The sequence below is a fragment of the Trichosurus vulpecula genome, chromosome 2 (assembly GCF_011100635.1).
Source record: "Trichosurus vulpecula isolate mTriVul1 chromosome 2, mTriVul1.pri, whole genome shotgun sequence".
Classification (NCBI taxonomy): Eukaryota; Metazoa; Chordata; class Mammalia; order Diprotodontia; family Phalangeridae; genus Trichosurus; species Trichosurus vulpecula.
The window spans coordinates 258,949,599-258,964,926 of NC_050574.1; the positions used below are offsets into that span (position 1 = coordinate 258,949,599).

Genomic DNA, 15,328 nt, shown 5'->3' on the forward strand with positions numbered 1-15,328 from the left:
ATGATTGCATAATTCATTTCAGTATACTTTGTCCTTTCCCATCTATACATTCTTGCTTCTGTCCTTCCCTTCACATGAAATATCTCTTTCCAGAAAATTCCATCAGTTAGGATTATAACAAAGTGGAATGGAATGTCTTGGAAAGAATTGGTTCCTTTTTCATTGGAGGTCTCTGAACAGAATCTAGATGAATGATCACTTGTCAGAAATGTTATACTGAGGATTCCTTTCAAGGTATGAGATCAATTCTATGATGAGTGGAGTCATTTCCAACCCTAAAAATCTCTGATTCTGTGAATACAATGTACCTCTTTTATACACTCTAGCCATAGGTTCAACCATTTTTAAGTTTCTAAATTTCTGTGGTGGGTCATTTCTTAAATGTTTTATTCATGTATTCTATCACATTCAATAGTTAAGATGACCTACTTCAGTACTTCTATATATCTATGATCTTTCCAATGGGAGCACTCCCTCCACTAGTGCAGATCATACCATTTCTTTCCAAGGCATTCCATTCAACTTTGTTATAGTTCTAATTGCTTAGCAAGTTTTTGCTGACATTAAGCCTCAGTTTGCCCCTGCAGTTTCTAAACATCTCTCCTAGTTTTGCCCTCTGGTATCAAACAGAATAAATCTAATCCAGGGTTGGAGAACCTGCAGCCTTGAGGCCACAAGCCTAGGTCCTTTCAGTCAAAGGGTTCCACTTGAGGACCTAAAGGATCACATGTGGCTTTGAAGCGTCAAATTCCCCACCCCTGGAATCCCCTTTCTGTATTACAACCCTTCAGATATTTGAAGACAGCTGTCATTTGCTCACTGAATCTTCTTTAGGCTAAACATCACCAGCTCTTCAAAATGATTCCTATATGACATAGACTCAAGGCCTTTCCCAATCCTGGTTCCTCCTCTGGGGATAGTATCAATCTCATCAATATCGTTTATAAACTGTCTTCTTTCATAAACACAATCCTCTGAAGGTGATCTAACCAGGGGAAGAGTTAAAATGGGACTATAAGCTCCTTATTTTTTGGTTACAGCCTAAGATCTTACTAACTTTTTTGACTGCCTCCTTATATTGCTGATCTTTTTCAGACAACGTTCTCTAACCATGCCCCCTCCCATGTTGTACCTGTGAGGTTGATATTTTTAACATGTATCAAATTTTACATTTATTTCTATGGAAGCTCATCTCATCAGATTCGACCCAATGCTCTGGCATCTCAAGATCTTTTTGGATCTTGTCTATCCTTTTATGTATTGTCTAATCTTCTAGCTCAGTATCACATGAACAATTTAAAAAAAATTTTTTTGGATCACATGAACATTTGATAAGCGTGCCATCTATGCCTTTGTGCAAAACACTGACGAAACTGTTCAACAACACAGAGTAGATTCAAAAGTATAACTCTTTGGTGTGTGTTCTCCTGGAGGCCTCCTGCAGAATTGTAATTGAACTATTCACAAGATTCTTTGAGTTGGGTCGTTCATCCTGTTCTAAATTCATCTAGTTGTATTATCTTATGGCCCACATCTCTCTATCTTTTCATAAGAGTGTGAGCTACTTTATCGAGTACCTTAATAAATTCAAAGTAAGTCACATACATAGCATTCCCCTGATCTACCAGTTTAGGAACCCAGTCAAATAACAGATTATTCTGGCACAACCTGTTCTTGATGAAGCCATGCTGGCTCTTTGTAATCTACTTTTTTCCTTTAAAAGATGTTCACCAACCATCACTTTAATGCCTCATTCTAGGATTTTCTAAGCAATGTAACTCAAGTTCACTGGCTTGTACTTTTTAGCTTATTTGTTTCCTTGTTCTGAAAATCAGGACATTTCTTTTGGGGAACAATGTAGTTGTTTTATTTTTAAATGTATTTAAATGTATATAAAACAAGGATAGAGAATAGAGACCAGACCACATATTTTATTGGTGTAAGGAGCCTCCAAGTGAGTGAACTCCTATCAAAGCAGGTTCCCTCCAACTTAGAGTCTTAGAGACCTAGAGCAGTGGTGTCAAACTCAAATAGAAAAAGGGCCAAAAACCATACAAAAGAAGTGAAGGTCACATATTGACTCACAAAACAACATGTTAACATATATATTTCATTGTATTTTTATTTTGTTAAACATTTACCAATTACATTTTATTCTGATTTGGGCAGTGCTAGAGAGTGTTATGGGCCTGCTGATTGTGTGTTTGACACTTCTGGTTTATAGTACTAAGAGCTCACGTGACTTGTCCAGTCACCCAACTCGTATGTGTCAGAAGCATGACTGAATCTGGATCTTCCTGGTCTCAAAACTGGTTCTCTGTCTACTTTATTGTGTTGTCTCTCAGAACATAAAGCAAATACTTTTGAATTTACAAACAATAACAAGTTTAAGTTTGGGTCTGTTTTACAAAAGTGAGTTTTGAGGTAGAGGGACCTAAGAGTAAATACTGCTGCCTTTTCTGTTATAACTATCTATGACCATCATATGAGATGTTATTAATTGAAGTAGTATGCTTTTCAAAATATGATGTTGGTAATGGATTTAGAATTTAAGCTATGATGGCAGGAAGGAAGACATTATTTAAATAAAGAATAATTCTAGCTGCACATTGGTGGGGATGTAAAATTCTGGGTGGGGAATAAGTTATGAACTTAAAATGATATTGTGTAAAACAAGATTCTACTTATATTCCTTTCTCTACCAGATCATTTTCAAAAGTTCAGGGTCTTTGAATTATTTTAATTGGCTTCCTACCAAGTAATCCTCTTTTTTTATCATCTATGTTAATTGTCATGTTTAAATCTTTCTTTCCAGACAGAGCAAGAAAAAGTGACTCAAAAGTTGCAGGAACAAGATTTAATGTTGGATGGTACCAGGACCAGTATTGCAAAAGAGCTACAAAATGTTCAGAATGAAAGAAAGCAACTTCAAAAATGCCTGTGAGTTAGTTTCAACCCTTTTTTGCTTTCTTTTTTTCTTGAAGAACATTGTTCTGTTCAGCCATACTTCTTTCTAACAAACAACAAGAAAAAGATACCAAATAATGTCATTGTGATATTTTCGTTACTGTCCTTAGGAAGCGAACATGTTCTAAAATACCTTGTGTTTAACATTTCTGTTAAAGCAGAAATCTCACCAGCTTGTTCTGTGTTGACTTGTTATGTCCCTGTAGAGATGCCTTACACCTTGAACACAGCAAATGTAGACAAAAAGCAAAGGAAACGGAGAAGAGAACAGCAACACAAAAAGAGCTACAAGAGTGTACTATTGTTAGATTGCGAGGTGAACTGGAAGTAGCACTGAAAGAGAGAACATCTCTATTGAAGGAAAGAGAGAATCTACACAAGGAGGTAGAAGCAGATACATCTTCTAGTGGTGACATTTTCGTTTTAAAATTGTATTAAAAAGCAAGTTACTAAATACAGTTGGACTGACCGGTTCATTGCACTAATTGTAGTTTTTAGTAAATGAATTTGAAGAAATTTGAATTTGAGACATATTCACAGATACTATATATGTTTCACTTTGTGTCTCCAGCACCTAGAAGATGCCTAGGTGTGTAAATGTTGGTTGATCAGTTTGTTGATCCATAAGCAAAAACGGTCATTGGTAACAATGATTCGTACGTCCCATACGGTGTGGTAGCTGAAACAACTGGTCTAAAAAATGCTCACCCCTAAAATGGGCAGGGCAGTCGGGATTAAGGGAGAGCTGCTGTATCTTCTGCCCTTGAGGAGTTTATAATCTAGGGGAGAAAGACAACACTGAAAGGACTGAAAAACCAGGAAAGGTGAGTTAGAAAAGGAAGCTACTTCATGGAGGGGCAAAGTGGAGAAGTCCCAGAGTAGTACAGCCAGTTGAGAAATGAGAAGATATCTGACCCGAGCTCCCTCCTTAAAGGGAGGTTTTGGAACACATTGTTCCACCTTCCAGTCAGGGGATAAAAGGTGGTGATAAGTTAGTGTACCAAAGCTGATGAGATCTTGCAAGAATTTTCCCAAAAATGACCTTTCTGAGGCATGGTGGAAAAGTCAAAGAAGTTAGGAAGAAACCTTTGTAAACACAGATATGTGTTTCTAATTTCAGGGCTGGTTTATGAAGTCTGCTTTGCCTCAGAAATTCCTTTCTTGGCCCCTTTTTGAGAGGATGTGCTATTTCTGCCGTGTCGGAATAATTTGAAGTCTGGGTTGTTTCTAGTAGCTTGTCAGTATCTTTAAAAATTATGAATTTCTTCTATTTTTCTTGGACAGTTAAAGAAAATAGAAAGTGACATAACACAAGAGAAAAGCAAACTTGAAATGGAATTAAAGAAAAACAAGGTATCATTGATCCTTATTATTATTCAGCAATGATTGATATTTTCCTTACATGTTAGTGTCCACTGAATGCTCTTATCTTTGAAGAGATATGATCATAAGATTATAGGTTTAGAGCTGGATACAACCATATAGGATCACAGATGTAGAGCATGAAAGAACCTCAGAAGCCAGACACTCCAACCCCTTCATTTTATAGATGGGGAAACTGAGGTTTAGACAAGTGAAGCTATTTGCCCTAAGACATGGAGAAAAATGGAAGCATGAGACTGGCTAAACTGCAGACACTAAAGGCATATGTTATTAAAACACAACGTCACATCATTGCTTCTAAACCAAGTATGGAGAATTTACCAACAATTCTATCCCTTCTATAAGAATGGCCCTTACTGTAACAACACTGCTACTTGCCACTACTGTGGCTGTGTAAGGCCAATAACACCAGCACACAGGAGGGCTACTAGCACAGGTTCTTTGAACTGCTTTTCTAAGGAAAGCAACTTTAAGAAGTTAATAATCTTACTTTAATTAAACATACTTATATCATTCACTTAGTTCAGGGGAAAAAGTCAGCATCCTAAACTTCAGAGAAAACACAAACAGAAATTACAAACAGAGAAAATATAAACAGAGCAAATAACACAAATCAACAGACAGGCTTCTAGCCATCTGACCAAGTGTAATATCAGTTAAGCTGGGACTTTTTTTACTGTTTCAGAATGACAAATTAATTAAGTGTCTTTGATTGAGCCTCACTAGGTGCAAAGCCCCAGGCCCAAACCCCCGTCTACTATGTGCTAAGCCTATGTGGGTGTGAAGCCCTCAGAGTCCTAAGGGGAGTTGCTAAGACCAGAGCCAATAGTAGGAGCCTGAGTTCTGGTCGCTCAGATGACGTTTGATGACGGCTAAAGAATGTATAAAAAGAGAGAACAGAGCTATTTTCTTGGGGCTCTCATTCACTGGAAGCATGGCCTGTGACTGGAAGAGACTGGGCAGCTGTCCAGAGCCCCCCAGCTTGTAAAGCTGGATGTTCAGACTTTGTTAAACCCTGGTAACTGTGAATTAAGATGTTTGTAATTTGTTTGTATTTGCTCTGAAGTTCAGGGTGCTGCTTTTTCCCCTGAACTAAGTGAATGATATTTTTATGTTGGATTGAAGTTAGATTGTTAACCCCCTTAATGCTACTTTCCACAGTAAAGCAGATCAAACAAACTTGTGCTTGTAGCGTTCTTGTTGTTGGGCTTGTGTTGGTTTTTCACCCCCACAGCAGCTGCTAGCCCAATTTGTTGCAATACCAAGACATTACATACATAGTTACCAGAGAGAGAAGCACCAACATCTGGGTTTTTCAAAGCCGGGGGGAGGGGGAGAGTTTCTTAACAGCTACCCAGAGTCTCCTCTGGTCGACTCACAGGCCCTCTTCCAGTGAGTAAGCCCCAAACAAAATGCTAACCTCAGAGTATATATGCACTTCTTCAGGATCAGAGAGCTTTGCATCTCCTGAGGGTTTCATACCTCTCATGACCTAATTAGCAAAAGAGTGTGAGCCTTCCTACAAACAAAGGCAAGACTCAATCAAAGGCACTTGATTGTCTTAGTGCGGTCCAAAACAAAAGACAACAAAAAGTCCCACTTTGCGTGCCATTACACTTACAGGACCTCTAAAAGACAGAACCAATAGCACCCGATTCTTCTTTTTTTTTTTTTTTTGGAGAAACAGTATTAGTTTGCCATCTGCACATTTTTGTACCTGTCATTTATTTATAAAGATACCTTTTTCTGAGTCTTATATTAGGCAATTAGGCAAACCTGACTAGAAACATACACACACACAAGAGCATGTGTATACATACATATGCACACACTTAAAATGTAACTGGCTTTCAAATTTGTGACTGGAGATAAGACCAACTATCTCCATCTTCCTATCTGACTTCTATCATAGGACTATCAACCTATGACCTAAAAGGTGAAGCTAGCCCAGTAAAAATCAGCCATAGGTAGATCCTGCCTTGTAGATAGGGTCTGGCTTCTAACCAGGTAGCCACCTGGCATCCTTAACTGTAGCTGAACTTCTGATGTGAGAGCAGGAATTAGGTTTTAGGCTCCCTGAGTCAGGATCCAAAAAAATCTTGACACAGAAAAAACACTGGGCCAAATCTAACAAGATAAAATTCAAGAGGAATAAATTAAAATCTGATACACAAAAATTCAACCTCACAAATATAAGATGTGGAAATGTCTTATCAGACAGCATTTCATCTAAAAAAAATCTTGGGATTTAAGAGGACTGCAGCCCAATATAAGTAAGCAATATGCAGCAGCAGTCAAAAACACCAATGATTTGTGAACCAGGTTGGGACCCAGTTACCACTGGACTTGGAATTTTTGTTCTGGATGAGTATCTACCTATGCCTCTACACTTGTGTATATATGTGTATGTATGTATGTGTATTTATGTATATGTGTATATATGTGCATATATATATGTATATATATACATATATATATATATAAAATTATCCATTTAATTTTAAGCAACTACAGAACCCTTTAAGTGTACATTTACAATTTACCCTTAAAAATCAATATAATATGCAGCATCTCCATAGCAAGTTATTAATTACTCCCTCTGCATACTCTCCCATTTTCTATGTTAATTTGTCTCTGTATATCTATACATTTTTATTTTTGTTTTGTTATAATTTGTATATACACTACAGTTCTGCTTCCTTTAATTACTTCATATAAGATTTTCTAAATTTTTTATTTGTCATGCTTCTTTTAAATGGTATTGTAGAATTCTACTAAATTGGTATCATACAGTTTTTTCAAACATTCACCACCTTGGATTGCTTCCAGTTCTTTGAAACTACAAATATTGCTGTCATATACATTTTAGCAAATAATCTTTTTCCATTGATAACATCACTTTAAGAATATGTTCCTAAAATGTGATTATCAGGTCAAAAAGTATTTTTGTGTTTTGTTGACTCCTGTATGCTTTCTATAAAGAATCTGCCAATTTATAATTCCATTAGGAGTAAAAAAAAAAAAGTATATCCATTTGTTTGCAATCCTGACACTGCTGAGTTTTGTCACTTTTAGTTATTTTTTTATTTATGTATGGTACCTCAGAGTTTATTAAATTTAGATGAGCATATTTTACCTCTCCTCTCCCTGACATGGTTGTCTCACTTTCAAATATCTAGTTTGAGAAGAGAAAAGTCCCTGCCTCTGAAGCTTGTGACAAAAATTTGCCAACTTCCATACAATCCCAATTAAGCTGTCAAAATTTAAGATGGTGACTATTATTAACTATGAAGTTCTTTCTAAACACTATCAACTCTTTTTGGTATTAGAACATAGAATGCTAAATGGTAGACAGTAACATCAAAGACTGCCTCTTTGAATACACTGTGGTTATCAGCATAGAATTATGGTTGTGCCTATAGAGTTCCTTAACAGAGAGGTTAAGCTAAAAACTTTTTAAGTTTAGTTTTAACAACCTAGCACATTTTGTTCAGTATTTTTCTTTTCAGTATTTTTTTGGTTCTCCTTTAGCAAGTCATTGACTTGTTTTTCATGGTTTTCTCGCATCATTCTCATTTCTCTACCCAATTTTTCCTCTACTTCTCTTACTTGCTTTTCCAAATCCTTTTTGAGCTCTTCCATGGCCTGAGACCAGTTCATGTTTTTCTTGGAGGCTTTTGATGTAGGCTCTTTGACTTTATTGACTTCTTCAGGCTGTATGTTTTGGTCTTCTTTGTCACCAGAGAAAGATTCCAAAGTCTGAGACTGAATGTGAGTGTGTTTTCGCTGCCTGGCTATGTTCCCAGCCAACTTACTTGACTCTTGAGTTTTTCGTCAGGGTATGACTGCTTGAAGAGTAGAGAGTACTTTGTTCCAAGCTTGAGGGGATGCACTGTTGATTTCAGAGCTATTTCTATACAGCCAGCTCTGCCACACCAGCACTCCTCCTTCCCCAAGAACTGCCAATCCGGACCTGATGCAAATCTTAAGCAGGCTCTGCACTCCTGCTCTGATCCACCACTTAATTCCTCCCACCAGGTGGGCCTGGGGCTGGAAGCAACTGCAGCTGTAGTTCTGTAGCTGTACCACCCCCGCTGCCTCCTGGGTGGTGGCTAAACCTCGAACTCTTTTCACTCTGTCCCCCACAGCTTTTCCCACTAACCTTCTCTGTTGTCTTTGGTGTTTGTGGGTTGAGAAGTCTGGTAACTGCCACAGCTCACTGATTCAGGATGCTAGGTCACGCTCTGCCCAGCACCCTGTTTGGTTGGTCCTGTCGCCACCCACGCTGGACTCCATTCCCCTCTGCTCTGTGGGTGATAGACCTCATCCAGCGACCATCCAGGCTGTCCTGGGCTGGATCCCTGCTTCTGTCTGCTATTTTGTGGGTTCTGCAGTTCTAGAATGTGTTCAGAGCCATTTTTATAGGTTTGGAGGGACCTGGCGGGGAGCTCACACAAGCTCCTGCTTTCCGGCTGCCATCTTGGCTCCACCCCCCAGAAGTCAACATAGCACATTTTCAAAGAACTTTACCTTGACCAATTTTCATTCAGTTAAAAGGCTTTTATTAATCACCTGCTTGGTGCACAAGACATCCATTAAATTGCCTTTGATTTGTTCTGAGAACTGAGTAGCCAGAGGAGACTATTGCCTCACTCTCCTAGACTTTTCTTCTGTCACACATCTCTGGTATGCTTAAAGTTTAAACTGCATCTAGTTTTAAACTAACTGCTAAAACTCTCTGGCAAGGTTAGTGATGCAGAATTAGTTACAGTTGCACCTTCTTTATTCTGAATAGATCTTCCAGGTGAATTTTTACAAATTAGTTCTAAAAAAAACCCTTATTGCTACTGGTCCATGTTCCCTGACCCTGCTACCCCACCTGCCACTTGACCACAGCAGATTCTTTGGCTGAAAATCCTTTGTAAACCTCAGCCTATGTCTCTCTGCCTTTAGCTATAGGGCATATCCTACTCCTTCTCCCAGCTACCACCTGGAATGCTGCCCTGTGACACAGTGGAGCAGTGGCCATAAGTGAATTGCTGTTCATGAAACTATGTTTCATAGTTTCCTATACTGAACTTGTCCGTAGACCATATTCTAACCCAGAGCCATATTACTTCATGCCATTCATGGAGTTCTGTCCTTAATTCGCATGACAAAACAATCCAAGATAAATGAATTCCGATAAGTTATACTCCAGCTGTAATTTCTAGAATTCTATTTAATTTTTTATTTTTTAAATTTTTTTTTTAATTTTTACTTTTCAATACTCATTTCCACAAGTTTTGGGGTTCCAAATTTTCTCTCCCTCCCTCTCCCCCCTCACTGCCCCCCCCAGATGGCCTGTAATCTGATATAGGTTCTACATATACCTTCGCATTGAACTTATTTACATAATAGTACAGTTGTAAAGAAGAATTATAACCAATGGAATGAATCATGAGAAAAAAGAAACAAAGCCAAAAAAGAAGGAAAAAAAGAGAGAGCAAATAATTTGCCTCAATCTGCATTCAGACTCTGTAATTCTTTCCCTGGATGTGCATAGCTTTTTCCACCATGAGTCTTTTGGAGCTATCTTTGAACCTTGCATTGATGAGAAGAGTCAAGTCTATCAAAGTTATTCCTTACAGATAGCGTGTGTCTATAATAATGCATAATGTTTTCCTGGTTCTGCTCCCCACATTCAGTGTCAGTTCATATAAGTCTTTTCAGTTTATAATGAAGTCTGTCTGCTCCTCATTTCTTATAGCACAATAATATTCCATTAGATTCATATACCACAACTTATTTAGCCATTCTCTAATTGATGGGCATCCCCCGATTTCCAATACTTTGTCACTACAAAAAGAGCTGCTATAAATATTTTTGTACATACGGGTCCATTTCCCACTTGTGTGATCTCTTTGAGATACAGCTCTGGAAGTGGTATTGCTGGGTCAAAGGGTATGCACATTTTTATAGCCCTTTGGGCATGGTTCCAAATTGCTCTCCAGAATGGTTGGATCAGTTCACAACTCCACCAACAATGTAACAGTGTTCCAATTTTCCCACATCCTCTCTAGAATTTATCATTTCTATTGCATTCTATAATTTGGACATATGCTACAATTATACTTAAATTTATCTTGAGCAAATATGTATTAAGTGTTTACTGTTTGTAACACATTTTGCTCATCTCTCCAGATTGGCCCTTGAGACCTTCAGTATTAAGGACGACTTCCATTTTCACTAACACCTGGAATAAGAAAAAGGGGATAGTGTTCTTAGTTCTGGAATGACTATTTTGTTTCCCTTTTGTTTTTACTTCTTAGTTTTTATTTTTTTATTATTTTTATAAATGTTTTTTATCCCCCTTTATTGAATTTTCTCCCTTGACCCTGTTCGTTTTCAAAAGTGTTTGTTTTTGATTACCTCCTCCCCTTGTCTGCCCTCGCTTCTATTGTCCCCCCTTTTTTGTCTTCTTCCTCCTTCTTTCCTGTGGGGTAAGATACCCAATTGAGTGTGTATGGTATTCCCTCCTCAGGTCAAATCCGATGAGAGCAAGATTTACTCATTCCTCCTTACCTACCCCCTCTTCCCTTCCTAGAGAACCGCTTTTTCTTGCCACTTTTATGCAAGATAATTTACCCCTTTCTATCTCTCCCTTCCTCCCTCTCTCAATATATTCCTCTCTTATCCCTTAATTTGATTTTATTTTTTTAGATATCATCCCTTCATATTCAACTTACCCTGTGCCCTCTGTCTATATATATACCTACTTATGTACATACATAGACACACACATATGTATATATATATATATATATATATATATATGCATATTCCTTTCAGCTACTATGATATTGAGGTCTCATGAATCATACACATCATCTTTCCATGTAGAAATGTAAGCAAAACAGTTCAACTTTAGTAAGTTCCTTATGATTTCTCTTTCTTGTTTACCTTTTCATGCTTCTCTTGATTCTTATGTTTGAAAGTCAATTTTCTATTCACCTCTTGTCTTTTCACTGAGAAAGCTTGAAAGTCCTCTATTTTATTGAAAATCCATATTTTGCCTTGGAGCATGATACTCAGTTTTGCTGGGTAGGTGATTCTTGGTTTTAATCCTAGCTCCATTGACCTCCGGAATATCGTATTCCAAGCCCTTCGGTCCCTTAATGTGGAATCTGCTAGATCCTGTGTTATCCTGATTGTTTTTCCACAATACTCAAATTGTTTCTTTCTGGCTGCTTGCAGTATTTTCTCCTTGACCTGGGAGCTCTGGAATTTGGTGACAATGTTCCTAGGAGTTTTCTTTTTGGGATCTTTTTGAGGAGGTGATCTGTGGATTCTTTCAATTTCTATTTTACCCTCTGGCTCTAGAATATCAGGGCAGTTCTACTTGATAATTTCTTGAAAGATGGTATCTAGGCTCTTTTTTTGATCATGGCTTTCAGGTAGTCCAATAATTTTTTTTTTTTTTTGCAGGGGGGAAGGCAGGGCAATTGGGGTTAAGTGACTTACCCAAGGTCACACAGCTAGTAAATGTGTCAAGTGTCTGAAGCCGGATTTGAACTCAGGTGCTCCTGACTCCAGGGCCGGTACTTACCTCACTGCGCCACCTAGCTGCCGCGAGTCCAATAATTTTTAAATTATCTCTCCTGGATCTATTTTCCAGGTCAGTGGTTTTTCCAATGAGATATTTCACATTGTCTTCCACTTTTTCATTCCTTTGGTTCTGTTTTATAATATCTTGATTTCTCATCAAGTCACTAGCTTCCACTTGCTCCAATCTAATTTTTAAGGTTGTATTTTCTTCAGTGGTCTTTTGGACCTCCTTTTCCATTTGGGTAATTCTGCCTTTCAAGACACTCTTCTCCTCATTGGCTTTTTGGAGCTCTTTTGCCATTTGAGTTAGTCTATTTTTTAAAGTGTTGTTTTCTTCAATATTTTTTTCAGTATTTTTTTGGGTCTCCTTTAGCAAGTCATTGACTTGTTTTTCATGGTTTTCTTGCATCCTTCTCATTTCTCTTCCCAATTTTTCCTCTACTTCTCTAACTTGCTTTTCCAAATCCTTTTTGAGCTCTTCCATGGCCCGAGACCAGTTCATATTTTTCTTGGAGGCTTTTGATGTAGGCTCTTTGACTTTGTTGACTTCTTCAGGCTGTATGTTTTGGTCTTCTTTGTCACCAGAGAAAGATTCCAAAGTCTGAGACTGAATCTGAGTGCATTTTCGCTGCCTGGCCATGTTCCCAGGCAACTTACTTGGCCCTTGAGTTTTTCTTTGGGGTATGACTGCTTGTAAAGAGTACTTTGTTCCAAGTTTGAGGGGATGTGCTGTTGATTTCAGAGCTATTTCTATACAGCCAGCTCTGCCACACCAGCACTCCTCCTTCCCCAAGAACCATCAACCTGGACCTGATGCAAATCTTAAGCAGGCTCTGCATTCCTGCTCTAATCTGCCACTTAATTCCTCCCACCAGGTGGGCCTGGGGCTGGAAGCAACTGCAGCTGTAGTTCTGTAGCTGTACCACCCCTGCTGCCCCTGGGTGGTGGCTGAACCACAAACTCTTTTCACTCTGTCCCCCACACATTTTTCCACTAATCTTCTCTGTTGTCTTTGGTATTTGTGGGTTGAGAAGTCTGGTAACTGCCACAGCTCACTGATTCAGGGCGCTAGGGCTTGTTCCGCCCGGCTCCCTGTCTGGTTGGTCCTGCTGCTGCCCATGCTGAGCTCCGCTCCTCTCTGCTCCATGCATGATAGACCTCATCCAGCGACCATCCAGGCTGTCCTGGGCTGGATCCCTGCTTCCCTTTGCTATTTTGTGGGTTCTGCAGTTCTAGAATTTGTTCAGAACCATTTTTTATAGGTTTTTGGAGGGATCTGGTGGGGAGCTCACACAAGTCCCTGCTTTCCAGCTGCCATCTTGGCCTCCCTTTTGTTTTTAAAGCAGGAAATGAGTGCTTTAACTGGTACCCTACAGGCCCTGGAGAAGGAGAATAGGCAGTTGATGGATAGGACGACAACAATGGAACACCAAAAAGTAATTCCCGAAAACCATGAGGTAGGTATTAAAAGACTAGTGTAATCCAGTAATTACTAGTCATGCTTTATGAAGTGGATTTTTTTCTGCTTTTACTGAAAGTCAGTAAGAAAGCTAAATACAACAGAGGTTCCTCATAATGTAAAAATAATTGAAACATAGAAAGAAATCAAGATTTAAGTTAGCTCTATAGCCAACTATCAATTATCTGAATCAATGGAAGCAGGTAATGATAATAGATAATCCACAGTCTGGAAAAAAGAAAAACAAAATTATTTCTTTTGTATTTACTTGGGTATTTTTTCCCTCTCTCTCCACTTTCCTCAGTTTTGAATAAAGTTATTTTTTTCTATAATTTTCCTCATCTAGAAGTTAGAAGCAAAAGTGTTAAATCTACAAAGGTTTGATAACAGTTAAACTTTATTAACTGACCCCAAAGGAGAGATATGAGAAGACACTCCTACCCTACTCTTTTGCAGAAGTGAGAAGTGCACAAGTATAAAACATTGAATAGATTTTCAGATTTCTGTATGTGTTGATGTTTTGCTAATTTTTCCTCTTTTTTGCATTAAAAATATTGTCATATAGGATAGGCCTCTGCAAAAGGAAAAGGAGAGATGCCCGGTAGAAGTTTCAATAAAAAAATTATATAAAATACCTTTTAGTATAAGATAAATGGTAGAGCAGATCTCCTCCATTTAAAGTCATTTGTGACGTATGCCCAACTAATTGTCAAATACTAGGTTTGAAGTGTGGTTTTCAAAGACTACTAAAGTAGTGCTTTCTTATGTGACTAGTTCAGTATCTGAAAATATTTTCATTTTTATAGCAAAGGTAAGTTTTTTAAAAGAATTACATGGCTTTTTCTGAAGCAGTTAAGCTATTTTAAACCTTGTTACAACCTGATTTTGACTTCAGATACAAGGAATATTATGTTTAATTAACCAAGAAAAGTGATCTTCATGCTGGAAGAAATGGACCAAAAATAGGTAGCAGCCAGTTGAGACCCAAGATCAATGGGGAGAGAGATAGTATGAGAGTAACTCACTACACTCGATGACTTCAGGTTATCTGGCAGATGATTTAAATCCTTAGGTTACAAAAGACCTGACAGACATAATTGTTGAGCTACTGCTAATAATCTCTAAAAAATTGTGGGGAATGATAAAGTTGCTTTAAGATTAGATAAGGGCAAGGGTCCAAATTTTCAAATAGAATCTATAAACTCCAGGCCAACAAGTTTGACTTTTTCCTTCTTGGCAAAATTATAGAATATGTCTTCATAAGGATTCAGTGATTCCAAAGAGCCATCACGGTTTAATCAAAACAGGTCAAGCCAAACTAGCCTTTATTTATTTTTCTGACAAATTTACTAGATTGGTAGATCAGGGGATATTATATGTTTTTTGTTGTTTAGTTGTGTCTTTGCCAAGAAAACCCCAAATGGGGTCATGAAGAGTCAGACACGACTGAACAACAACAAAATTGGAGATATTCTTAGAGGAAAGGCACTAACATTGAGGGGAACTGAGAAAGCCTTCTTGCAGATGTGGGATTTTAACTGAGACTTGAAGTAATTGAGGGAAGCGAGGGGGTAGAGATGAGGAAGAACAACATTCCAGGCATGGGGCATAGCCAGTGAAAATGCATGAAACCAGGAGATACTTATTTAAGTAATATTTAAGTTAAATTACACATTTTTCTATTGTCAGTTGGTAAACTACAAAAGTGTATCAAAGTATCACAAAATCAGAGCTAGAAGTGATCTTAAAGGCAATCTAGTATAGCCCCTTCATTTTATGGACCAAGAAAATTATATCCAGAGAGGCGACTTGCCCAAAATCGTGGAGTAGAAAATCAGAACCAGGATCGAATGTAATAAGGTCCTCTAACTACAAAACCAGCTCTCATTTCTTTGTACTACAGTTTCTCCTATGTGGAAAACATGGCATGCA

General features: G+C 38.1%; 1 protein-coding gene across 1 annotated transcript in view; it reads left to right on the forward strand.

Moving 5' to 3' along the window:
- Positions 1-15,328, forward strand: part of CCDC150 (coiled-coil domain containing 150) — a 138,654-nt gene that overhangs the window by 39,251 nt on the left and 84,075 nt on the right. Inside the window, exons 9-12 of the mRNA XM_036747116.1 lie at positions 2,816-2,940; positions 3,174-3,351; positions 4,252-4,320; positions 13,281-13,394. Of these exons, the coding sequence (XP_036603011.1) occupies positions 2,816-2,940; positions 3,174-3,351; positions 4,252-4,320; positions 13,281-13,394 (486 nt within the window). The remainder of the gene's footprint in view (positions 1-2,815; positions 2,941-3,173; positions 3,352-4,251; positions 4,321-13,280; positions 13,395-15,328) is intronic.